Source organism: Suricata suricatta, chromosome 7 (genome assembly GCF_006229205.1).
Source record: "Suricata suricatta isolate VVHF042 chromosome 7, meerkat_22Aug2017_6uvM2_HiC, whole genome shotgun sequence".
Lineage (NCBI taxonomy): Eukaryota > Metazoa > Chordata > Mammalia > Carnivora > Herpestidae > Suricata > Suricata suricatta.
In genome coordinates, this window is record NC_043706.1 from 104424125 (window position 1) to 104451107 (window position 26983).

The 26983-nt window shown below is 34.2% G+C and overlaps 1 protein-coding gene across 1 annotated transcript in view; it reads right to left on the bottom strand.

Moving 5' to 3' along the window:
* Nucleotides 1-10104: 10104 nt before the first annotated feature.
* Nucleotides 10105-26983, bottom strand: part of TBC1D32 (TBC1 domain family member 32) — a 199834-nt gene continuing 182955 nt past the window's right edge. The window contains exons 33-34 of the mRNA XM_029945049.1: nucleotides 24355-24543; nucleotides 10105-12716 (exon numbers count right to left, since the gene is read on the bottom strand). Coding sequence (XP_029800909.1) covers nucleotides 12579-12716; nucleotides 24355-24543 — 327 coding nt within the window. The 3' untranslated portion in view covers nucleotides 10105-12578. The remainder of the gene's footprint in view (nucleotides 12717-24354; nucleotides 24544-26983) is intronic.

Genomic DNA, 26983 nt, shown 5'->3' on the forward strand with positions numbered 1-26983 from the left:
CTATACTAATACATTTCAAATGTTCAATACTTTAAAAGGATGAATTATTGTTGATAATTAATATTGCTTTTCATTAAACACTGTTCAATACAAATTTTATGAATCCAAGCATTATAGTTCCTCTTAATTTTCCAATCTTATCTGCATTAGTAGTGTTGCCATCAGATTAAAAACAACAAAGAAACCTAAACAGATGGCCTTTCCTACTATTTTCCTGGATACTTAATATCCTTAAAACTCAATTTACTGCCAAGGTTACTGTAATGGTTTCAAAAACTTACTTTTGCAGTGTTCAAGTAAAGACTTAGCTCTCCTCCCTCTCTGTGCTAAAAATAGTTTTACTGTTGATTAGGGATTTTGTTTAAACTGAAATTAAAGAGAATAGGAATAAGATAAAATGAAGCTACATACTAACATCTCAGTCGTAATGGATTCTCAGTACAAGGAATTCAAACAGGCAGCAGTTTTTCACTGTTGTTCATATTCAAAGACTGTTTTAAGACAGTCTTTCTCAATTAATACCCAGTTATCATTTTTTAAGTGTTGAATACCTACTAAATACTGATAATTATGGTTATAGACCATTAAAAAAGAGTTCAGATTTGTTTCAGAGACATATCTATAGGAAAAAGTAGGTAAAAACTACTGTATTCTCATAAATTTTCTTAAAAGAATGTTTTCTTATTTACACTGAAAGGTATATGTGTGTTTATACAGTAGTTTAGGTTTCCACTGACAACACAATAAATAAATCATCTCCATCAATATTTCACATTACTTATAATTCTCACCAAGAGTCCTTTTAATGAGAAACACAAAGGCAATTCATATTTAGTGCCTAGTATGGCCATAGTCCTTCCTGGTTTATAATCACATTTAATAAGTTTTTTTTTTAAACACCAGTGGACATGGGTAGGAGATGACCTGAATTAAGCTTCAGTAACATGGCACAAAATATTAGAGCCAAAGATTAGACTAGTATGATCCCAAGAATTTAGTTTATTAGGAATTTTATTTTACATCAGAAGAAATGAGACCTACAAACATTGAGATGCTGCACTGACATGGTTAGTCATTCATGGTTCTGAGACTGAAATATACACTATTAACAATTCTGTCCCAGCGTTCTTCACTGCACTATGTAACATGATTAAATTTGAAAGAGATTAAAGTTAGCTGAAGCTCTAGACTGTGGAATATAGAACAGAGGTATCATAAAGGATCAAAGCAGTTGGATCCTAAGGAACCTTGGGCAAATGATGGAGAAGAGGTATTATAACACATTTCCTAAGCAAGAGCTTTGTCCAGGACCAATGTCCATACAGTCTTTAAAAACAGCATTAAGTTCATTGTCAAGATTCTCTTACAAGTAAAAACAGTGGAATTTAAATTAAAACTATAACAAACAACCCTAAAATTTATATTGAACCAAAAAAAGACCTCAAATAGCCAAAGTAATATTGAAAAAGAAAACCAAAGTGGGAGGCATCGCAATCCCAGACTTTAGCCTCTACTATAAAGTTGTAATCATCAAGACAGTATGGTATTGGCACAAAAACTGACACATAGACTGATGAAATACAATAGAGAACCCAGAATTGGACCCATAAATGTATGGCCAACTAATCTTTGACAAAGCAGGAAAAGAGTATCCAATGGAAAAAAGACAGTCTCTTTAGCAAATAATGCTAGAAGAACTGGACAGCAACATGCAGAAGAATGAAACTGGACCACTTACTTACACCATTCACAAAAATTAACTCAGAATGGATGAAAGACTTAAAAGTGAGACAGGAAAACCTCAAAACCCTAGAGGAGAAAACAAGAAACAAGCTCTTTGTTCTCAGCCACAGAAACTTCTTACTAGACACATCTCCAAAGGCAAGGGAAATAAAAGCAAAAATGAACCATTGGGACCACATCAAGATAAAAGCCTTCTGCACTGCAAAGGAAACAATCAACAAAACTAAAAGGCAACTGGTGGAATGGGAAAAGATATTTGCAAATGACATCAGATAAAGGGTTAGTATCCAAAAATCTATAAAGAACTTATCAAACTCAACACCTGAAAAACAAATAATGCAATGAAGAACAGGCAGAAGATATGAACATTTTTTCAAAGAAGACATCCCAATGGCTAATAGACACATGAAAAGATACTCACTCAATATCACTCATCATAGGGAAATACAAATCAAAACCATATTGAGATACCACCTTACCCAAGTCTGAGTGGCTAAAATTAACAACTCAGGAAACAACAGATGGTGGCAAGGATGTGGACAAATGGAAATCCTCTTGCACTGTTGGTGGGAATCCAAACTGGTGCAGCAACTGTGGAAAACACTGGAGTTTCCTCAAAAAATTAAAACTAGAACTACCTTATGACCCAGCAACAGCACTACGAGGAATTTATCCAAAGATTCAACAGTGCTGATTCATAGGGGCACTTGTACCCCAGTGTTTATAGCAGCACTTTCAACAATAACCAAATCATGGAAAGAGCCCAAATCTCCATCAATTGGCGAATGGATAAAGATGTGGTATATATATGTAATACTACTCAGCAATGAGAAAGAATGAAATCCTGTCATTTGCAACAATGTGGGTGGAAATAGAGTGAATTATGCTAAGTGACATAAGTCAGTCTGAGATAAACAGGTATCATATGTTTTCACTCATATATCAAACTTGAGAAAACTAACAGAATACCATGGGGGAAGGGAAGGGGAAAATATAGTTTCAAACAGAGAGGGAGGCAAACCCATAAGAGGCTCTTACATACAGGGAACAAACTGAAGGTTGATGGCGGGCAGGGGAGATGGGAGGTGAAAATGGGTGATAGACACTGAGGAGGGCACTTGTTGAGATGAGCACTGGGTGTTGTCTGTAAGCGATGAATCACGGGAATCTACCCCTGAAACCAAGAGCACACTGTATACAATATATGTTAGCTAACTTGGCAATAATTGTATTTAAAAAATTAACATAAAGAAAAAGCATACAACAGTATGGATGGTAGCCTTTCAAGGTTGTATCCTTTCATCTGCTTTCTATGGCTGTGTTTATAAGAGTCAAAAGGATTCTGTACAGTGCTTTATTTTAGCTTTCCTCTCATTAAGGACTCATAAACTTAATTACTTAATATTCCTTAAGAAACTCAGCTTGAAATAATTACTTCATTAGAAAAATTTAGCAATGTTCATTCTCTCTTGAATAGGTTCTTATTTTAGAGTTGCTGAAGGTTTTATTTGTCCTTTATTCTGAATGCAAACCTCTTCACCTTCATGTCTCTTGTAGAATTGCATTTCAAATACTATTTAAGGAAAATTTTAAAAACTGCTGTAAGTCATTTTGAAGGAAGCTCATTATTATCATAAATCACAGCTTAAAAAGTTCTAGAGATAGTACCTACTGGTAAATAACTATGAAGTATATGGTAAATGATAAAGGAAGAAGGAATAGAAAAATTTGATTTTAAAGAAATTGTTTTCAGCATAGCATTTCAGTCATAATATATTAATATGTGTAATAGACTTTGTTTAATAAAAAGTGATTGCTAAGCTAGAAATTCTTTAAAATCTTTAAAGAGAATTTGAAATTAAATTGAATTTTACTTAAATTAATTACCAGAATAGTCAAAGATATTTGTTTTAAGTTTCAAGATTAATTAGTAGATCATGTTCTTCTTCTGTTGAAAATTCTTCTGTATTACTCATAACCTGCAGCAGTATTTCCCTTAAGATGTCCACATTAACCATAAGGTTTTACTAAAACTCCTTCCATTGCTTCTAATTAACATTTACTTATTATTTATTTGGATAGAGAGAGCATACATGAGCTGGGGAGGGGCAGAGAAAGAGGGAGAGAGAGAATCCCAAGCAGGCTTCGTACTGACAGCATGGGGCTTGAACTCATGAACTGTGAGATCCTGATCTGAGCCGAAACCGAGAGTTGGACACTCAATTGACTGAGCCACCCAGGGCCCCTCATTCATTGTTTCTTATAGTCTCTCTCTGCTCAGGCTATTCTCAATTCACTCTTTGTTGCTCCCACTGCTGTTGTGCTTTATTCCTATCATTCTGGATGAAAATCCTGCTACCTCCATGGTCACTCAACTCAAAGTAACATGTCCTTCCTCTGAATCTTCCTATCACAGTCACTCTAAAAATTGTTCTCGGTTTACAAAATATGCACTTGGATACTCTCTTCTTGTACAAATTTTATTGCGTTCAATCATAAGCTCCTTGAGGGTAGAACTTCTCATATTTGATGTCTTGACAGAGTAGACCCTTAAATACTTTTTACCAGCTTAAGACTTTTTTCACCATCAAGTGATCATATATAAGTTAGGCAAATAAATATTATTTCTACGTGCAGCATGTCTGATTTTAAATATTGATCACTGCTTATATTGTACTATTAATAAACGGAATTTCAAATGATCTACACAATATGATCACATTATTTCTAAATATAAAGATTACATTTCAGCACATGAAAAATATTGGAAAGATGTATATATTGATATAAATTGTGTATAATTTATACTATATAATCATATATTATATATAATAGTTATCTATATATCTATAGTTTATCAATTATACATAGATGTTGAGATTGTATTTGAATGGTAGATTTGTAAAGATGAAATGTGCATACAAGTACTTTATAAACAATAAATCATTATACAAAAGTAGACAGTATTTTTGATAATTTTCCTTGGAGTTACTCTTTCAGTGATAATATTAGGTGTATTCTATGTAGTCACCTAGACCTGTGACTTATCTATATTTTGTTTTGTTTTGTTTTTTGTTTGTTTGTTTTCTGCATTTAGCTCTTTGGAGAGAATTGGGGTTTTTGAAATTCTGATGAGCCCAAGGCTGATACTGCTCAAGTGTGTCTGAACCCTGTTTCACCTTTCTTCTCCAGGGTGGGGATGTAACCTTAAGGTTGGCATATGGTCAAGGACCAGCAGAACCAAAGTCCATAAACATTTCTTTAACCAGGGGAACATGAGTAGTTTGAGCAAGCTTTGTGAATGATGATATAAGTTTCAAGAATAAAATAATGGTAACAAAAGAATTGATCTTTTTTTGAATCATACACCACACTGCAGATTCCCTGGAAGATAAGCTTCCCTTGTTGTTGACTTAGGAGCCAAGACAACCTATGCACCTACACTAAATATGCAGCCATCTGCTCCTGTTCAAAGTGGCCTCTTCACTTCTGCTAGTATTTTATATCCTTGGCTAAATAAGCCAGACACTTAATCTAACCTTATCCTATTTATGTGTGTATTAGTGTTGTCCTCCTGCCAACTTGCACATTCAAGTGACTTTGCTCATTTCTTTAATTTTCCAGTCAGCAGTAGTTTTAGGTTCATTGTATGCAATAATTCCCAATGTACAGATAACTCTAAGTGTCATTATTTAAAGTAGAATTAGGTTATATATGATAAAGAATATCATATAGAATAATATACAAAATATATAACTGTTATCAAATTTGAGCTCACTGATGAGATTGATCCCCTAATGGGTATCTTTAGATGTCCAGCCTTAGTCTACAGAAACAAGCTTACCTTGGTAGTACGCATATCTGCTAGTCAAATGATACCTATTGTGTCCAAAACACTGTTGTTGATAAATATCAATGAAGTATATGATGAAATGTTCTTAATTGTATTAGTGCTAGACAATATGCTTAGATTCTCAACATGAGATCTAATAAAACACTATGAAATTAAGAACATGGCTACCTAGGCACATCAAAAATTATTCAGACAGGGGGACAGAAATGGGAAAACTTAAAGAACTTCACAGTGTACTAAATACTATATATGGTAATAAGCAGCCACATGATCTCAGTCACATAATGCAGGACTAATTTCTTCCTCAGCTCACAGTCCAATGTGGGTTTGTACGAGGTTTTGCTTTTCACAAATTCAAGCATCCAGGCTCTAGGGACACCAGGAAAGAGAAGAGCAAGCTCATTGGGAAGGCACATCTACTCTTTATGACTTGGCCTGCTCACTTATCATTAGTTAAGTTGATTAAATGCCCTGAAATATACTTAGCCGAGGAAGAGGAAACATTATTGAACATTAACCAGTCTCTGCTGTACCCTTAATCCATTCTAATACTTTTTTCAGGCCAAAATAATTTCATGATAGTAAGCAAAATATTAATTTGAAAAATCTGCTCTTGCAAAAATTAAAAGAAAAATGTAGGCAGTTATATTAACATAACATGGAGATCATTTAACCAAAAGAAAATTTTGATTTCCATTATCTGATGATTTCCAATGAAAGTAGTTAATTATATTTGATGTTGTGAGAGAAGGAATTTTAGTGATGCTTTAAAAAAGATGAACTTTAGCATTTTAAGAAAAGGCTAAATATAAATGTGTTATTTAATAAAGGACAAATGACACTTATTCTGATAGCAGATCAAAGCCATCTAAACCCTGGATTAGACGATAAGATTTTAACAGCCAACATTTTAATAACTGTCTACCCCGATGTACCTCAAATGCACTCTATTAGCAAACATGACAGTCCAATTATTTTCATGGTGCTTAGCATTCCATGGTGGCCTATTGCCAATAGTAGAATATGGAATGGGAAACATGCCAAAGAAGTTAACTGATTTTAAAAGGTAAAATATTGCTAGTGCGGAAAATTCAAGGTTTATATGAGGCTAACTGCCCTGACCCTGTTTAAACTAATCCGATAAGTAGGTGCCAATGTATTTACTTAAGTAATAACTCTTAATATCTGTTGAAAAAAAAGTAAGTCAATATTGCTACAAAGAACATGGTGAAATTTTGTCACATAGAACATTTTATTTATCACTGGAAAATATAAAACAATTCAAAAATATATTGCTAACCTATTATACACTGATCTATCTGTATCACAAAATCTAAAGCATGAAAAATTAATCTGTCAAAACAGGAAGGAGAAATGGGGAAACTGAATAACTACAAAAAAATGTCTAATATTGGGTTGTACAGGACTTTTATGTCATTTTATAACCAGTAAGGAAACCATAAAATAGGAAATTATAATGCTACTCTTGGGAAAGTCTGAATTAAAGGAGAGATTATAACCAAAACTGAGTGTCTGATCCACAGTATAAGGATATACTGCGTGACTGAATAAATGAATGAATGAGTGAACGAATGAATAATGCAGTTGAAAGAGGTTTGAACTTGGAAGTCAGAAAAGCTAGGTTCAATGCTATGCAATCACCAATTAGTGTAACAAGAACAAATAATAGCTATAATTTATTGAAGTCTTGCTAAGGAGTTGCTAAAAACACATGCATTATATCATAATCCTATGACATAGCTACTACTACTATGCTTATCTTACCAAGAAGTAAACTGAACTACAGAGGAATTAAATAACCTGATAACAGAGCCAGGATCTGAACTCAGACAGTGTGCCTGCTGAGCTCTCAATTTCATCCACTGCATTATATTTCTCCTCTAAGTAATCTATGGATCCACCCCCTCTCTATTTTGAGTCATAGCTGCATCGGTGAATTAAAGATTTTGGATTAGATGTCCTCTAGCATATTTTGTATTTCTAAAAAGTTTACCCCAAAGTGGATTTAGACTTATATATGTAATTAGTACCCTAAGCCAGATTTGGCAAAAATTTTCTGTAAAGGGCTAAATAATAAATATTTTAGGTTTTGTGGACCACATACACTGTCACCTATTCAACTCCACCATTGTAAAAAAGCAATAGACAATGCATAAACAAATGAGCAGTGTTCCTGTAAAACTTTTTATTTACAGAAAGAGGGTGTAGTTTGTTGGCCCATGTCTAAACCATATAATAAAGGAATGGTAAGAATAGGTTTAACAAGAACAATTTAGAAATATTCAGCATCATTGTGCTAGGAGAAATCTTGACACATGACATGTTGAAGTCTTCTGCCTTCAGAACTATATCATTTAGGATATATGGCTGTCTGTCTGATGGTTTCTAGGAAGACAGATTATACAGATTCAAAAATCAAATTGACCTGTCAATTTCATAAATAAAAGATAAGCATACATGGTGTATTTCAAAAAAATATTTCCAAATAATGGTTAGATTTCTAGACTAGGTCACATAAGCCTATCAGATGCATATTAGAGCTAAAATAATACCTGTATGCAATGACACACTCACACATGCATTCACACACACACAGAAGGAAAACTTAAACATACATTTTAGTTATGATCATTGCTAAATAGAATTTAGTAAACTATTATTTGTATTAAAAATACATTCCACAGCAAACAGTAAGTAGAAAATATATTTGTACCAAGAACATAAGTTATTTTCTCCCTGCTTTACCTATTAAAGGAGCTGAGGGGGAAATGTGGTCTAAGGTTTCAAAATATGTTCCTTCTATATCATGGTGATAATTCAAAACAACTATGATATTTCATTTAGCAAATAATCTTATATTCTTCTCTTGTACCTAATACTAAGCTAGGATTTCTGGGAGAGAAAAATTAATTTGGGGGCGATGACATTGCCAAACAAAAGTGTTTACTATCGATACATTTGTTGAATGATATGCTGGCATTAAATAATGAGAGGCAAAATAAACAATTCAAAATAATAAGAAATAGCATGTACGGCTATATAATTAAGAGGATGGTTAAGAAATCTTTTATAATTTAAGAGGAATGAGAGAATGCTTTGTATTAGAGTGACTCAGTAAAGTTTTGGGGTTTATTGATTGTAGTGAGATTCTTATACTAAAGACATAGTGGTGTAGGGGCACCTGGGTGACTCAGTCAGTTGAGCATCCAGCTCCTGATTTTGGCTCAGGTCATGATCCTAGGGTCAGTGCTAAATGTACTGCACATGTGCTGACAGTGCAGAGCCATCTTGGGATTCTCTCTCCCTCTCTCTCTGCTCCTCACTTGCTCATGCATGTGTTCTCTCAAAATAAATAAAGATTTAAAAAAAGAATAGGTATTTTGAAAAGCTATGTATCTATTAGAGAAATTAACTTTTTTTGTAAAACCTCCTAACACAAAGAAAATTTCAGGCTTCCCTGGGAAATTCTACCAAACACTGAAGGAAAAAAAGATAATCTCATCTATACACAAACTTTTAGAAAATAGATGAGCACTTCTCATTTTATGAAGCCAGTATTACAATGATAGCAAAATTAGAAGACAAAAACTACAGATCAATGTCCCTTAAGAACACACATAAAAATTCCTAATAAAATTTTAACAAATCAAATCTGACAATACATAAAAATGATAAAATATTATGACCAAATAGAGTTGGTCTTAGGAATGCAAGGTCGGTTTAACATTAGAAAATGTTGGCAAGTTACCATATCAATAGACTAAAAAAGACGGAAACTCATACAAAGATTAGTTTCATATAAAATATTTGATAAAATTGTTTTCCAACAGAAGTTCTCTTCCTGAAACTCTCACTAAAACAGGAATAGAAAGGATCTTCCTCAGCTTGTGTTTAAGGCTTCCACAAAGTAACCAACAGTTGCTAATATTGAAACTCTTTCATTAAAATGGATTTGTCAATTTCTCTTTTCAATATTTATCTTTTGATAAGCAGCTTGAGGTAAAATTTATAATAAAATTCATATATTTCAAAGAACTTTTAAAAACATAGTCATGTAGTATCACTACAATCATGATATAGAGGCCCCTCTGCTCAAGGCAGAAAATCTCCTTTCTTCATACCCACCCCCAGCCCTAGCCCCTGGAAACCACTAACATTCTTTCACTATAGATATGCCTTTTATAGCATTTCATGTAAATGAAATCCTACAATATGTATCTTTTTGCACGCATCAGTAGGTAGCTACTTTTAAGACTGAGTTGTATTCTATTTTATGGAATGAACTACATTTGTTTATTTATTCACCAGTGGAGGTTTGGGTTGTTTCCAGTTTGGGACTATGATGAATAAAAGCTATACTATTCATGCACGCCTTTGTTGAACATATCTTTGCTTTGGGGGAAATACCTAGAAGGCGTATTGCTGAGTCACATAGTTAAGTGTGTTTAACTTCATTTAAAAAAGAAAAAGAAAACAAAAACCCCAAATTTCCAAATGGCTGTTAACAGTTTTTATTCCTATGAGAAATTCAGCATGTGTTTCTTTTTCTACTGCATCATTTCCACCCACATATAAACAGGCTTCCACTTCCCATTTTAAAAGGTCTTTTGACGCCAGGCCCCCCCTAACTACCACCCATATTCTCATTCCCTGCTCAGCAGTGCTCCAGGAAGGACCAGTCTCCAGTCTTTCCTCTCCGCATCATTTAAACCCACTCCAGCAAACTTCATTACTCCATCAAAACTGCTTATCGAAGTCACCAGATCCAGAGGTCATTTCTTACTTGACATCTTTAAAACTTACGTTTTCAGTTTAAAATTATTAATCTCTCCATAAAGACTGTGGACTCTGAGTGAAGGTGCTGTGGTTTCATTTATCCTACCCTGAGTATTAAAAATATTTCACTATACTTTTAACTCTCAAAACATGTGCATTTAATGAAAAACCAAAGGAATTATCTTGGAACTGGAAAATCAAACTAGAACACACAATTTAATAATCATAAATTTGGGTAGAATTTTGTTAAGTTTAGATTAATTTTTGAGATTTATTTTACCATCACAGATTCTTCAGATGAATATGCATAAGGAGGCATAACTACAGAGATGAAATATTGGAAACATATTCGAAGATTTATATATGAACACTTACATTTTTCACAAATTTGTTTACATTGTATTATAAAATACAATTTCTTAAAATGAATCATGTAAATGTATGAGGTACCTGTTCACAAGCAGAAATAAAGTCTGTCTTAAGGACTTATACTTTAAATAATTAAAAAGAAGCAAGGTAGGGCTGTTATTTATTTCTATTCTAAAGAGTATTCTTAAAATAATAGTTACAAAAAAGAATTTACAGTGGTAGCTACACATACTAACATATTTTACATTTTATTTCACTGTTTTGGTAGGTCATTGTTCATAAGACATTTCTTTATCAAATGAAAACAAAAGCTTTCCAGTTCCCACTGAATTCACCTTTCTAAAATATAATTGTTATTATCAGCATCTTCAGTTTCCAACCAAAATCACCAATGAATAATATAAAACTAAGTTATAGTTCCTTCTCCATTTGTATTTCTAATTACCATGTAAGAATTTTTAAAAAAGAAATAAAGCTGCCAATTTTTTAGTATGAGTAACAGTAACTCAGGTACAGAGTGGACAGAAATGAAACCATAAACATGTATTACAGATCCTGTGAAAGAGTTTTTCAATATTAAGTTTGAAAGCAGACAAAGTTGCTATTTTGGGTAATCTAGAACTCTCTTACTTAACTCCTATCAATCACAGCCTAAGGAAGCAATGTCAAATTAACTTGCTCAATTTTCTTCTTTCAACCTTTTCAGTGACCTTTAGGAACACCATTCCTGAGCAGCTATTGTTAGCATTTACAGCATAAAGCCTAATTTTGGAAAGTTGATATTGCAATATCCTAAACATTGCAAAACTGAAAACTGCAAGGTGCCACTTGTTTCATGATATGAACGAAAAAATTAGGTTGAGGATGAGCCATTTTTGGTTAAAAAAAAAGCTTCAGAATGGTCTTAATGGTTGATTTATATTTAAACATAAGCAATTCATACAAAATAACTATTACGTATAATTTAAAAAAACTTACTGAAATCACTACCTGAAAAATATTTTTGTGTATTATTTTTCATATAATAAATGTGACAATTATAGGAAAATAGACCTTAGCATATTGTATTAATAATCTCATTGGAGCAAAGCCTTCCATTTAAATAAAACATCGTGTTAGTCATTTAAAATAATTTAGAAATTATTCTCCTTAATGTTCAGTACAGATAAAATTTATCACTAAAAAATGCATAACAAATGCTTATCAGTATGAAATAACCAATCTATCTTTTAAATGAACCATGTAGAGACATTTCACATGAAAAATTATTAGTTGATATAGGTATCACAAGCAATTCCGAGAAAAACAATTATGTCTGAGGACAATAGTTTTCTTAGCATTTGCCATGATAAATATCATTTGATTCCTTCATATGTTGAATAAGTGGTTGTGGCTTTGTCTATTTTCCTTTATATGTACAGATGAAAATCAACAAAACAACTGTCTTCCTAGTTTCTATGGACTCTCTCTCTGGCTAGTCAGACAATTATTTATAGTATTGCCGCTTCATTCAAAACTCATTGGTAAAACTATTTTAATCTTCTCTGATGAAGGAAGAGACATAGGTTGGGACTAGCTTTTAAACATAAAAAATTATAAGTAAATTAGATCTGATTCTAAAACAACCTTGCAAAACAACAAACTTACAAAAATGAATTTACTTATTGTCACAAATTAAGCTAATATCTACTTGAATATATTATATTCAAAAAGTCTCAGCATTGATTCACAATATGTGTGTTCACAAAACATATGCCGTAATAGATACAGAAAAGGATTAAGTCCCTCTGTTTCCTTTAAAATTAAAACGCGGCCTTCACCTCTGCGTGCCACCACCTATGTGCTCTGCACTAACATTCAGCATGTCTCTCAGCACCACTGGTCGGTAGTTGTGTTCCAAAATCTCCATATATTCAAAGTAATCACTTACTCGAAACCCATGCAGTGCTTCTTCCTGTCAAAAAATACAAAGAGAAATGAATTCTCTTGAGTAAAGAAACACATTCTAAGTTAATAAATTTAAATAGTTGACTTTTTTGAAAGCTATAGACAGGGGTTTTATACTGGTAGTAAATTGTAATTGCTTTCTGTGTAGTAGGCCATGTATGTATGTGATAGCAAGAAATCATGTCGCTATGAAACAAGGTTGTCTGTTTTTATAACCAAATACACTCTACAGCTAACAAAATATAAGATAAACTCTTAGTTAGTGAAATCTTCCTAATATTTTGGATAGTTTCAATTCCAGAATGACTGTTCTCATTTTTAATTAGTAAAGACCCTAAAGCTTATCAAAGGATACTATAATGTTGCAAGAAATATCTTGTTCTACAGCTATGAAGGTTCATAGAACCTTCAATAGTCTGTAACTCATAATGTTGGTACTATGCATGTCTATGCAAATTCTGAATTTAATGGTTAGTGTCCCAAATGAGGCACTCAAGAATAAATTAAAACAATATGAATATTAATTTAGAATCTTAGAGACGTTTAGAGAATTGTAGGTCTGTGTCTTTTAGCATTTCCAAATACTAGCTATACAATATCTACCCTTCAAAATAAAACAAAATCTGGGGCACCTGAGTGGCTCAGTTGGTTAAGCACCCAGCGTTGGCTCAGGTCATGATCTCATGTCTCATGGGTTTGAGCCCTGCGTAAGGTTCTGTGTTGACAGCTCAGAGCCTGGAGCTTGCTTCAGATTCTGTGTCTCCCCCTCTTTCTGTGTTCCTCCCTTGCACATTCTCATTCTCTCTCTCAAAAATAAATAAGCATTTAAAAAAATTTTTTTAAAATTCTGAAGGAAATTATACCTGATTCAATGTAATAAGTATCATGTTTGGAATTTTGGAGATTATTTTAAAAATTGGAGAATTCATGCCTTCCTAGACATTACTGTTTAAAAGTAAAAGTTATAGGGCACCTGGGTGGCTCAGTTGGTTAAGCAGCCAACTTCGGCTCAGGTCATGACCTCACAGTCCGTGAGTTTGAGCCCTGTGTCGGGCTCTGTGCTGACAGCTCAGAGCCTGGAGCCTGCATCAGATTCTGTGTCTCCCTCTCTCTCTGCCCCTCACCCACTCATTCTCTGTCTCTCTCAAAATAAAATAAAGACAAAAAAGTTTTTTATAAAGGTAAAAGTTACTAACAAAAACCAAAAGCCATTTAAAAAGAATAAAATAATAAATTACCATATACCAGAAATTGTGTTATAGACAATCAGTTTATACATGAGACACATACATGTCATGAGACACATGAATAACACTTAGGAAAATATCACATATGCAATTCTCAATAAGAAGTTTGTAAAGGCCTCCCCCAGATGTCATTGCTCACTCCTAAGTGATAGTTCACAGCTTACAAATAACTTTGAACTTTTTTTATGGTTTTTATTTATTTTTGAGAGACAGAGACAGTGCGAGCAGGGGAGGGTCAGAGAGAGACGGAGATATAGAATCTGAAGCAGACTCCAGGCTCTGAGCTAGCTGTCAGCACAGAGCCCAATGTGGGGCTCGAACCCACGAACCCTGAGATCATGACCTGAGCCGAAGCTGGATGCTTAACTGACTGAGCCATCCACGCGCCCAGCTTACAAATAACTTTTGAGAATTTATACTAAGTTTTCCATGTGTCACATAAAATATGGGTAATCTGGAAGAATAGCTGGTACAATAAAAAATATTATTTATTTACGAGTCTGATGTTACATCTTTTTCAATGTTTTATTTATTTTGAGAGAGAGACAGAGAGACAGAGAGACAGAGACAGCAAGCGCTGGGGAGGGACAGGGAGAGAGTCGGTTACAGAGGATCCAAATCGGGCTCTGTGTTGACAGGCTGAAAACAGCAAGCCTGATATGGGGCTCAAACTAACGAACTGTGAGATCATGACCTGAGCTGAAGTCAGCTGCTCAATCATCCGATGTGCCACCCAGATGCCCCTACAAGTCTAATGTTATATCTAAAAAAACTAAATGATGTTAAGTTATATGCAAAGCATTATACCATTAAGGCTATAGCTAATACCTTCCAAAATACAAATTTGAACTCTACTCCATTAAAACAAATAATTGCAATGTTACCTATTTTCTTATTTCTTCATTAACTCATTCTCATTGTATATAAAGTTCTTGGTCATATCCTGAAGACACAAAGATGTCCTAAAACATTAACAGCTGAGCTCTATATTGTCTCCAGTTTTATGTATAAGCAACTCAGAGAAAAGATGTTCACCTTATGAATAGCAGAAATACTAGGTCTTTGTAAATTTCTCTATCAAAAATATTTCACTTTGTTCTTTGGGGAAAACTAGGATTGAAATAGGACCATTCTTACTGTTCTAGAATTCACTTTAAACAGTTACTGTTATAGTCATAGAACTAGTTATGGATTTATCCATTCTCTTCATTCAAATTATATGTGATTTGGTACTGATCAGCTCCTCACTAAAACTATATCTCAGCTGGTGAGAAATTATAGTAATCTGTTAATCTTACCAGATTAAAAAAATGCTAATGCCAGGAAAATTGTTTTAGTGTATATTCATGATTTTTAAAAAAAAGTGCTTGGTTTTCATTCATTAACTAAATCACAATAAAAGTTGAAAGATTTGAACAACAGCTCTAATAATTCTTTTCTGGGCAAACCTAAGCAAAATATATTGAACACCTTTTAATTATTGTTCCACTTCATTTGTAATAAAAAATACCTGTGGAGAACCATAACTATCATTTGTTTTAAACATATTTTTTCCTTAGAATGTTTTTTAAATTATGGCTCCAATTTTGGACATTAATTTTAAAAAAGAAAAAATATCCTGAAAACTACATTGAAGAGACACCCATAATGCAAAGTGGTACAGCCATTCTGGAAAACAGTATGATGTTTCCTCAAAAATTTAAAAATAGGGGGCATCTGGGTGCCTCAGACAGTTAAGAGACCAACTCTTGAACTCAGGTCATGATCTCAATGGTTTGTGAGTTCAAGCCCAGTGTCAGGCACTGTGCTCAAAGTGTGGAGCCCGTTTGGAATTCTTGATCTCTCTCTCTCCCTTTCTCCCTGTCCTTTTCCTGCTCATGTGCACAAGTGTACTTTCTCTCAAAATAAATAAACTTTTAAAAGTTAAAAATAGAACTACCCTATGATCCAGCAATCCACTACTTGGTATTTACCCAAGGAATACAAAAATACTTATTCAAGAGGATGCATACACCCCGATATTTACAGCAACATTATCATCCACAGTAGCCAAATTATGGGAAAAAACCCAAATGTCCACCAACCGCTAAATGGATAAAGAAGATGTGGTACACACATATATACATATATGGATATATATATGTATATATGTGTGTGTGTACATAAATATACATACATATAATAGAATATTACTCATCCATCAAAAAGAATGAAATCCTACCATTTGCAACACATGGATAGAGCTAGAGAGTGTTAAGCTAAGTGAAATAAGTCAGAGAAAGACAAATACCATACGATTTCACTCATATATGAAATTTAAGAAACAAAACTGATGAACATAAAGGGGGAGAAAGAGGGAGGCAAACCATTAAACAGGCTTGTAACTATAGAGAACAAGCAGGATTGTTGGAGAGGAGGCAGGGGGATGGGTTAAATGAGTCCTGGGTCTTATGGAGGGCCCTTGTTGTGATGAATCACTAAATTCTACTCTTGAAACTAATATTACACTGTAAAGTAACTGGACTTTAAATAAAAACTTGAAACAATAAATGGCAAATAATTCTTACATTAAGGTCATATTTCATAAGAGAAAAATCAAATATTCATTTCAAAAGAATGTTTTTAAATTATGTAGTTCATTATTTAAAATTCACAATTTAGAAATCTGAATAAAATCTTCAGAATCTCCAAATCTACTTTCTGTCTTCAGAGAGGTATATTTTTCACTTTATTCTAAATGTTCTCTAATGATCTTTTTACTTTCATATTTTTATTTCACATTTTTAAAAATATGAATTCCCTTATTCTTTTTAATAACCTCTATCTCGAACACGGGGCTTGAATTCATGACCCCACGATCAAGAGTCACATGCTCTACTGACTGAGCCAGTGAGGCAACCCCGAATTCCCTTATTCTTTAAATAGGCAGGCACATGTAATTATATCAGGCAACACTATGCGTTTTTATGTAAACAATGCACTACTTCTTCAAGAAAGGTACTTTTTTTAAAATAGGTTATTTCTGAAGTGGTTTACCTCTTGGTTAGAAGTTCATTTTGAGCATATTTCATTTTCCTTTTTTACCTAATGGTTTTTCTACCAGTGTGCCTTCAATGCTTCTCTCTCTTCATTAATTCTGGGTTTCAAATATTGAATTATCAAAAAGCATTAAAAATTACTATTCTAAACCACAATGTTTCATGTGCATTCAATGTTACATGATACGGAATATCCACAGCTTGCCTCTCTGCTTTGCATACAGAACTCAGTTCCAAATATGTATCCACTGGTTTTCTTTTATTATTGAGAATAATTTAATTAGAAGGCCCACTGAATTTAAAGTTTTTAAAAAGGTAACCAGACTAGTCAAGGAGAGACAGTTCGATATACTAGAAGGAGCACAAGATCTGGATTCAAACCAAAGAAAGGGTTCAAACTCTCCTGTAGTAGTTACTAGATATACAAACCTGGGGAAGTCTACTGACACTCTGAACTTCAATTTCTCATGTGTAAATGTAGGCAATAATGGCATAAGCTTGTACTTTCTGAACTCTTTATCATGAACTATAAAACCCTGTAGGACCTGGCTTCTGCCTCCTCTCTTATAGTTCTAACTACCACACCTTGTTCTGGCCAAAGTGGTATCTCAACACTTTCTAAGTGGACCAAGCTCATTTCTACCTGTAAGCTTCTGCCCTTGCCTTTTTTCCTAATTAGAAGTATTTTGCCCGAAGTCTTTGCATTGCTTTTCCTTGCCTCATTTAGGTCTCTGCTTACTCTCTCAGAGTAGGCTTTGCTGGACTCTTTATCCAAATAGCACCTCTGACTTACTCTGCCTCCCTTACCATGTTTAAATTCCTTAAATTAAGATATATCAATACCTGCAATATTATATATTTATTTAAATATTTATCTACCAGTAGAATGTAAGGTCAATGTGGGCAGGGACATAGCCTGTCTTGTGACTTTAATGCCTGGGACACAGCTCTTGTACAATAGATGAATAAGTGAATGAGTAAATTTACAATACCTATAAATCCCTTTGCCCAGTGCCTGGCATTCAATAAGCACTCAAGGTGTTAATGGTGGTCATAATAAGAACCTCTTTATTAACTGATGGTCTTTAAAATGACTAAGCTAGATTTTCTTGATTGCACTGCAAATCTATAATGTTGAGCATCAATGATTATTGACTCCAGTCTGCTTTTCAGCCCCTTGACAAAAAAATAAGGGAACAGTTCACTTACAATATTATATTATGGTCTTCTCTTGCAACTTCTCAGGAATGTGCCCATATGGAAATCAAGCTATACTTATACTTTCAAACATTACATGTACCAGTAAAAGTTTCCAAAAATGATTTCCAGCAGAAATGTTTTTAGAGCTACCGCAAGCCCTGTAAATTTGGAATCTCTATCAAAGATAAGGCCTTTCAGGGTGGCAAACATATACAAAGTACAAGAGGATCAAGTGTGCTTACATGCCTTAGTTTTATGACTTCAGGATCAAATTTTGGTATTTTCTGCTATATTCTTTCCTTCAATTTAATTATTAATGAATTTGAAAGGTAGTTTCAAAAAAAGATGTCATAATTCCTTATAAAAAACATGAAGAAAGTCACTTTTGAGTGGGTTAAATAGAAATGACGAGTTGTTTCTTATTAATAATCACCATGAGACCTCTAAAAGTTTACCTCAAAAGGTGTAGAACTTACTATACACGGAGGTAACTTAAAGGGTTTATATTAATATCAATTTCACATAAAAAGCATCAAATTGCATTGTAAGAGTCACATGTCAGAAGGGGTTTTATGATCTTAGTTCCACTTTTTACCTTTGCTCGAGATGACTTCTTGTGTGCTGTGTCTGACCTATCATGAAACAGGACCTTCTTTCTTGGTCAAGTGGTAGAAAAAAAACCAATCTGCAAGTAATTTTTTTTCTAGTATGTTTCTCCTGGGCTGCTTGGTATAATTAGAAATGCCTAAGCCCCAAAGCCCCAAACTTCTGAATCCCTGGTTTTGACATTCTGGATTCAAGTTTCAAAGGTAACATTTTTACACATCCTAAAGGTTTCAAGTTATCTGAGATTTTATACTAAAACATTACAACTCAGATCTGTCTTGAAACTTGTGTTGGTAGGTCTGGGGAAGAGTATAGATGTGTCAGTTTCAATAAGCACAGGATCAGGGGAGTTTACATAGCATGTGTGGTTCTGGATAGAATATGAGGTTCTTAAATATTTTGGATAGAGTATGTGATTCTTAAGATTTTTAACTCAGGGGCAACTGGGTGGCTCAGTTGGTTCAGCTTCCAACTTTGGCTCAGGTCATGATCTCACAGTTTGTAAGTTCAAGCCCTGTGTCAGGCTCTATGCAGACAGTACCAAGCCTGCTTTGGATTCTCTGTTTCCCTCTCTCACTGCCCCTTCCCTACTTGCACTCTCTCTCTCATTCTCTCTCTCAAATAAATAAATAAACATTAAAAAATTTTTTTTCAGCTGAGGCAGACATGGCATATGCGATGACTAGAGAGATGATCCTATCTTGGCTGGGTAAATGAGTGAATAGGCCTTGGCCAGATACAATGTAAGAGAATGTTCCTGATATAGCTCTAAAGTGTATGCCAGGTAATTTTTGATATACTAAGATGTCTAAGTGCCTAGAGAAGAAAACCTGGGAGCAAAATATATAGTTTAACTATGGACGCAGGAAAAGACCTATTTCCTTTGTTGTGTTCGCTATACAACTTTTTTCTTCAGTTAATAAGAGCAAGAGGGGGGCCTGGGTGGCTCAGCTGGTTAAGCTCAGGTCATGACCTTGTGGTCCTGAGATAGAGCTGCTGCAGTGTACATCTCACTGGCTGTAGAGCCTGCTTAAGATTCTCTCTCTGAGCCTTCCCCACTCACACTCACTGGTGTACTCTTTTTCTCTCTCTCACGAAAAAAACCCAAAACAGAACAAACAAGAGAAGGATGAGACAGGGCTGCAGAAATTCAAATAACAGCTAACTTTCTTTTTTAACCACTTGCTATGTGGCAATGTTCTAGAAGTATTTTACAGAGATTATCTAATTCTTCCATGTAGAAGGTACTATTTACACCCAATTATACAGATGAAAAAACTGAGGCACACAGAGGTTAAGCAACATGCCCAAGCTTACAGAGTGACAGCCAGAATCTGAATGCAGGCAGACTCGAGTGATATAAGAACAATGAAAAACACAGATCTGCAAACCACTGTTGACATAAAACTGAACATGTCTTATCTATTCCCTCAGATGGTAAATTATTTTTAGTACTATGTATACTTTTGTCTGATAAAGGCTTAGCAATTCATGTGATGTTTCTCAGTCTGATCTCGATTCCTTACCCTCTCAACATGTTCTGGTAACAGCTGCAAGAACAACAAAAACAAAATTCCTCTTGACAATTTACTGATTGGAATGAAATTAATCTGATTTTTTCATAATTATAAATTGATTTTGCCATAACATGCAGGATTTAGTTGAAGCATTTTAATTAAGCATTTGAGCCTTCACAGCCTGATTTTCACTGGAAAGCAATCTTTTCCCAGCCGGGCATTTTAGTGAAGTTTTCCCTAAGTTGAATTCAATAGAATTCACAAACTAAAACCAGATCACTGCCAGCCTATTATCAAGCTAGAGAGAGATGCAATATAGCCAGTTGGCTGAAACTACTATTCAACTCTTTCTAAACTGGCTTGCTTGCATGAGTGAGAGAGAGAGCACTCTACTTAAAAAAAAAAAAAAAAAGCAAAACTTTAGACTTTCAAGCTCACAGGGATATTTGATACTATACTTATCTTTCTGGATTAAGTTTTTCTTTCCAGTAAGTGTGATGCCTGCAGATTTGTTTTTTAGCTCAGTACTGATCTATCAATCACCACGGTGTGGGAATAATGCACTTAATATATATAATATATAATAATACTGCTCTATTACCAAACCTACATATTTGTTGTATCTACAAAGATATTATGAAAAACTCAGAAAATACCTTGCTAATCTCAATTTATTTTCATGTCATTCATTAATCATTTAGTGGTTTAGTCAAAAGAGGAAAGATAAAGTGTTTGGGTTTTGGGAGGGGGTTTGTTTTTTAAGTAAATCTGGCCTTTTTATGTTCACCACCTGGTCTAAGAAATTCCAAGTCATCTTTTTAATACACTGATCATGAAGAATTGCTCAGTAAGCTATCAGAAATGCAATGAGTCTAGATTCTCAATTACCTAATTTAAAATGTGGTGCCTAAACCAAATTAATACAAATGGGTTGATGTTGTCTACAGATTATTATTATTCCTAAAGCAATGCTTCTATCATGTCACTTTCTGTCAATAAATGAAACTTAACCAGGAAAAAAACTGCATATATTCAATCTTCTGAAACCATCAAAGTACCTAAAGTTTTCAGGATAACTAATAATAGTTGAAAACACATTTTGGTTTTTCAAAATTTTGGAGCCATTAAATTAGATCCAATTATTAATGATATTTGTTTTATCTATTTTTATATAATGATTCAGTATCCTTTAAAAAGTTTTTTTTTAATGTCTAATTATTTTGAGAGACAGAGAGGGAGACCCAGAATCCAAAACAGGCTCCAGGACCTGAGCCGTCAACACAGACTGCAACGCAGGGCTCAAACTCAGGAACAGTGAGATCATGATCTGGGCTGAAGTCAGACGCTTAACCAATTGAGCCACCCAGGCACCCCCAATTATCCTCCTTTTAAAAAGTAGTTTTATTATTAAAATAAAGTATGGACCCATTCTTCAAAAATAAAAAAAAAAGAAAACCACCAAATACACTAAAAAGTAAGAGTCCTCTGTTCTTCTTTGAAACAATCATTTAAAAATATGTACAGTCAAGAAATAACATGTAATCTATATAAGAATATTAGTATGGCTGTGTTATATAGTTATATGGAGAATTATTACGTTTTTTTCACCCTTTGCAGAAGTCTGATATTTCTGGATTAGAAAGTATAATAAAATATTATTCCCCAGGTTTAATCCTTATAACTTCTAGTTGAATGACAATTTTTGAATCATAGAACTATTTCTGATTTGAGTTGTCTTCCAAGGGAAGGGAAAATGAAAATCACTTTATTAATCAAAGTTTCATTACTGGTTAATATGTGAATAAGGAGAAAATAGTCTATATGTGTTTACATACGTTGAAAACAAAAGACTATAACAGGGCTTAACAGAGTCTATGCATATGTAAATAAGCCACACTGGAATTTATCACACAAGAAAAATAACTGCCACCAAAAGAGACCAGTGAACTTGAGACTTACCTGCTGAAAACAAAAAGTAAAGGGAAGCCACAATATCAGAAAGATATTTCTCCTAATTCTGCAGATGAGTGCTAATAGCAGAGCAAGAAGATGGTTCCAGGACAAGTGCTAAAATTAATTCTTCGCCTACATGTTATTAGTTTGGATTTAAACCAATTCAATTAAAATTTTAGTAATTTAAATAGGACTTGAGTAGTAATCTTTCTGCCCACATTTAAAAATTCTTCCAACTGATAGCATTATCAAGCAGTAGTCAACAAAGATGAAACTGCAATAATCACCACCATTAATCAAAGAATTTAGTAATGTTTGTTACTAAATGTGAACAAAACCAAGTTCATCTTTCCCTTTGTATTTATTTGTATTGTGTTTGTTTATTCCATCAAAAGATATTTATTGGGCACCTACTATGTGCCAGGTACTGTTCAAGGCATTGAAAATACATTTGTAAACAAGATGGACAAAATTACCATCCTTGTGGAACACATACATTATACTGAGCAAGACTGACAAAAATAAACATATAATAATTTCAGCTCATGACAAATGCTAAAGAGATATCAAAGTGAAAGAAGAGGTTAAAGAATTATAGGTTAGAGGATATTCGAATATAAGCCCTTGGGAAACTTTCACACTCTGGGATTCCTAGGAATTGACCATGGTATGATGAAAGTGTCCCTTACTAAAAGAGAAACCACATTTTTGTCCTCAATATGATTCCCATTTGTTTAACCATCCCTGTCTTCCAAATTACCTGTTGCAGATAACTTTTTTTCTTTTTCTACCTAAGTTTTTCTTTCACTTGTACAACCACTGTCTTGGTATATTTTTTCATTAAAAATGTTCCTAAGATCATAATTCTAGTGATTCTAGTGATTCTAGTCTGAGACCTTTTGGGATGCCTGGGTGGCTCAGTTGGTTAGGGGTCTGCCTCTTGGTTTTGGCTCAGGTCATGAACTCATGGTTTGTAGGTTCGAGCCCCATAGTGAGCTCTGTGCTGGCAATGTAGAACCTGCTTAGGATTCTCTTTCTCTCCCTCTATCTTGGCCCCTCCCCCACTTGCATTGTCTCTGTCCCTCTCAAAATAAATAAATACACTTTAAAAAAAGTCTAAGAACTTTTGAATTCAGTATCTATGAAACAAAAATGCCTGATAGTTTGGCAACTTTGAATAATTGATGACATTTATTTACAGAAAATCATTAGATGGAAAATAGCTCTGATAAGATCTAGTGGTAAAGAATAATGATAAAATTAATTAACATAGAGATTGTTGATGTAGAGAAAACCTAGCAAAGGACAATTGCAGGTCTGGGTGTGTGCATGTCTATGTGTGCTTTGTTGGAAGGTGAAGGTCGAAGGGGGAAGGAAAGATACTCCAAATTCAAGGAAAGATTTTAATTTAAAACAGATAGAGTTGGATTCCCATGAAGAATTGCACACAGGGATGTACTTGTTGCACATGTGTTTCCTAAGTCCAGAACTGCAAAAGTCATACTATTGTGAGAAAGCTAGCAACTATGTCTTATTTTAAAACATTAACTTATATAAGGTAGTAACTTTTTAAAAAAAGAATGTTATAATGGAATAATCTTTCATGGAAACATTTTATAAAAATAGATGAAAGTTTAAAAAATACAGAATATGAAGGTATAGGAAATTACATGAAATGCTTTTAAAACATTTCAAATGTCTGTATTGAAATAGTGACTTGAACTTTTAGTGACTAAATAAGGTAGAAGGACTATAACGAAAAACATAGTGTGGGGGGCAGCACGCTGGCTAAAGGCAGAGTTTTGATTCCAGGCAGCTTAGCTAGTTCACATCCCCGTCCCACTGCTCCCTACTGTGTAAACTGGGCAACTTACTTGGGTTCCACATGCGGGGATCAAACTCATGCACTATGAAATCATGACCTGAGCTGAAACCAAGAGTCAGATGCTTAACTGACTGAGCTACTCATGTGCCCCTCTTAAGGTTGTTTTTAGATGACTATCTAGAGAAGTATCTGATACTAAGCACCCTATTAAAGTTGGCTATGAACTCTTAACTACCATGTTCCCCCTGAAGTTACTTACTTTTAGGAAAACCTGAAGATCTTGAGTCTGAGTGTGCTGCAGAATGTCTTGTTGTAGGTGTTTGAATATAGCTATACAGATATACACTTGGTAATCAGGACCAAGGAGAACACAAGTAGCGATATAATGGCAGATTTCTATCCAATCTAAATAATTCCAAAAACACTGAGTTATCCATTGTAGGCAAATCTAGAAAAAAAGAAGTCAGTTCATTAGAAAGCTTATAAAACCATACTTTTTAAAAAAGCAGTAACCACAAACTCATGCAAAAGCAATGAAGAACTTGGCATCGATCAAAACAGAAAGACATCCTGCACACAGGGATGCTTCATCTATTTGTTTAATGCATGAGAAAACTCTCATGGCCTAGGGACCCAGGACTTAGACGTAACTGATGGCATTTACACTGCTCACATACCTATTGCTGAATGCCTTCTTTACTCAATATAGTCCTCTTCTTAACCACAACATCAGTCTGCTCTCTACAGATAACAAATGCTAAGAGACCATTTTAATTCCGAGATGGAAGTTTTTTCTACCCTACCTAATAATCACAGATGTATAATTATGCAGATGACAGATTGCTAAATGTTACATTAATGCAAATGGACTCTTGCTGAATCAAAAAATAATATAAGCCTAACAGGATTACATAACATAAAAACTGGGAACTGATGTAGAAAATAACTTAAAAGAGACTTTTACCAGAATCACTTATCTTTCTTCTTGAATAACATTCAGATTGTTCATATTATAAAAGGAATACACACCCATTGTGGGGAAAAAATAGAAAATATCCCTTTAAATACCTCTTTAAAATAGAAAAGTTAAAAAGAAAAACACAATAACAATGGCATAGTGATTATGGGTGGAATTGTGTTTCTCTTCAAAGTATGTCCAAATCATCGGATTTATCTGGAAACATTATTTGGAAACAACTTTTTACGAAAGTAACCGAGATGAAATATGAGGTCACTAGGGTAAGCCCTATTCCCAGTATGACTGGTATCAGATAAAAAGGGATCCAACAATACATTTGAACACAGAAACAGACACACAGGGAAGATGAAAACATGGGGAAGGTTATATGAAGACAGGCAGGATTGGAGTGATGCATTTACAAGCCAAAAACCAGCTGATGCTACCAGAAACTAGAAGAAAGGCATCAAACAGTTCTTTCCCTAGGGCCTTCAGAGGAAATACAGTCTTGATAACAATCTTCTTCAAGTTATCTATCTGAAGAGATACAGAAAGAGAGAGAGAAAGCGGAGACAGAGAGGGAGAGAGAGAATCCTAAACAAGCCCCATGCTGTCAGCACTGAGCCTGACATGGGACTTAATCTCAGGAACCTTGAGATCATGACTTGAGCCAAAATCAAGAGTCAGACTGCTTCACCAACTGAGCCACCCACATGCCCCGCTAACACTTTTATTTTGCACTGCTGGCCTCCAAAACTGTGAGTCAATAAATTTCTGTTCTTGTAGGCCACCAGTTCATGCTACTTTAATACTACAGTCCTAGGAAGCTAAGATACTTTCCAATATTTTAATTTTCATTTATGGTTTACAAATTATCATTGAGGGTAGATATCCTTTATTAAATCTCTCTTCTACTTTTGTTTTTGGGGGTGGGGAGCAAGGAATGGGAGCAGATATAATGGCTTCTCTCAATTTATCATAGATGTAAAAAACAAAGATACACAAATTTTCCTTTGTTCTATCGATTTTTCTGTTTAAAAATATATTCTTGAATAGTTTCTAAAGCTTATTTTTAGATCTGATTCAGTTTGGGGGAGAGGCTGATTCTACCTTAAGTGCATTTAATATCATGTATTAGTCTGCTCAGGCTGCCATAATAAAGTGTCAGAGACCAGGTGACTTAAATGACAGAAATGTCTCTTCTCACAGTTCTGCAGAAGTCTAGGATCAAAGTGTTGGCAGCGTGGATCTTTCTCCTTGGGTTGGAGATGGTGGTCTTCTATGTTTTCACATGGTCTTCCCGCTGGTTATCTGTGTCCAAATTTCCTCCTTCAAGGACAGTATACAAATTGGATTGGGCCCTACCTAAATGTACCTCATTTTCATGTAATTATGCCTTTAAAAATCCTATCTCCAAATACAGTCATTCTGAGGGTAGTGGTGGTAAAGATTTCAACTTAAGAATTCTGGGGTTGGGGTGACAGAATTTAACACATATCAGATGGAACTATTGAATTTCTGTTTTCTATGTGCTATTATTTATGTCAACCATTAACATTTTCATTTCAGCTATTATGGGCATATCTTTTCATTTCATTTTCCACTCACATTTCCTATAATGGATAATACCAACTATAGATCCCCAAATATTTTTCCTGGTTTTTTATTGTAATTCCATTCTCAGGTATAAGATTTTGCTTTATAAATATTTTGTGCTCCTTGTATTATGCTCCAAAATCTATTCATAGAGCCTATCAGTAACCCAATATTGAATTTTATCTATGAATCTCCAATATTTATGAACTAGCAGAATATATCTAATTTCCTTCCTTTTGTCTCAACTTTAGTGTCTTATCACTAATAGGATTCTTCCCCCAGAGCTAGGCATGCAGAGTTCATTACCAAACTTCCATTGCCCACATAGGACGGC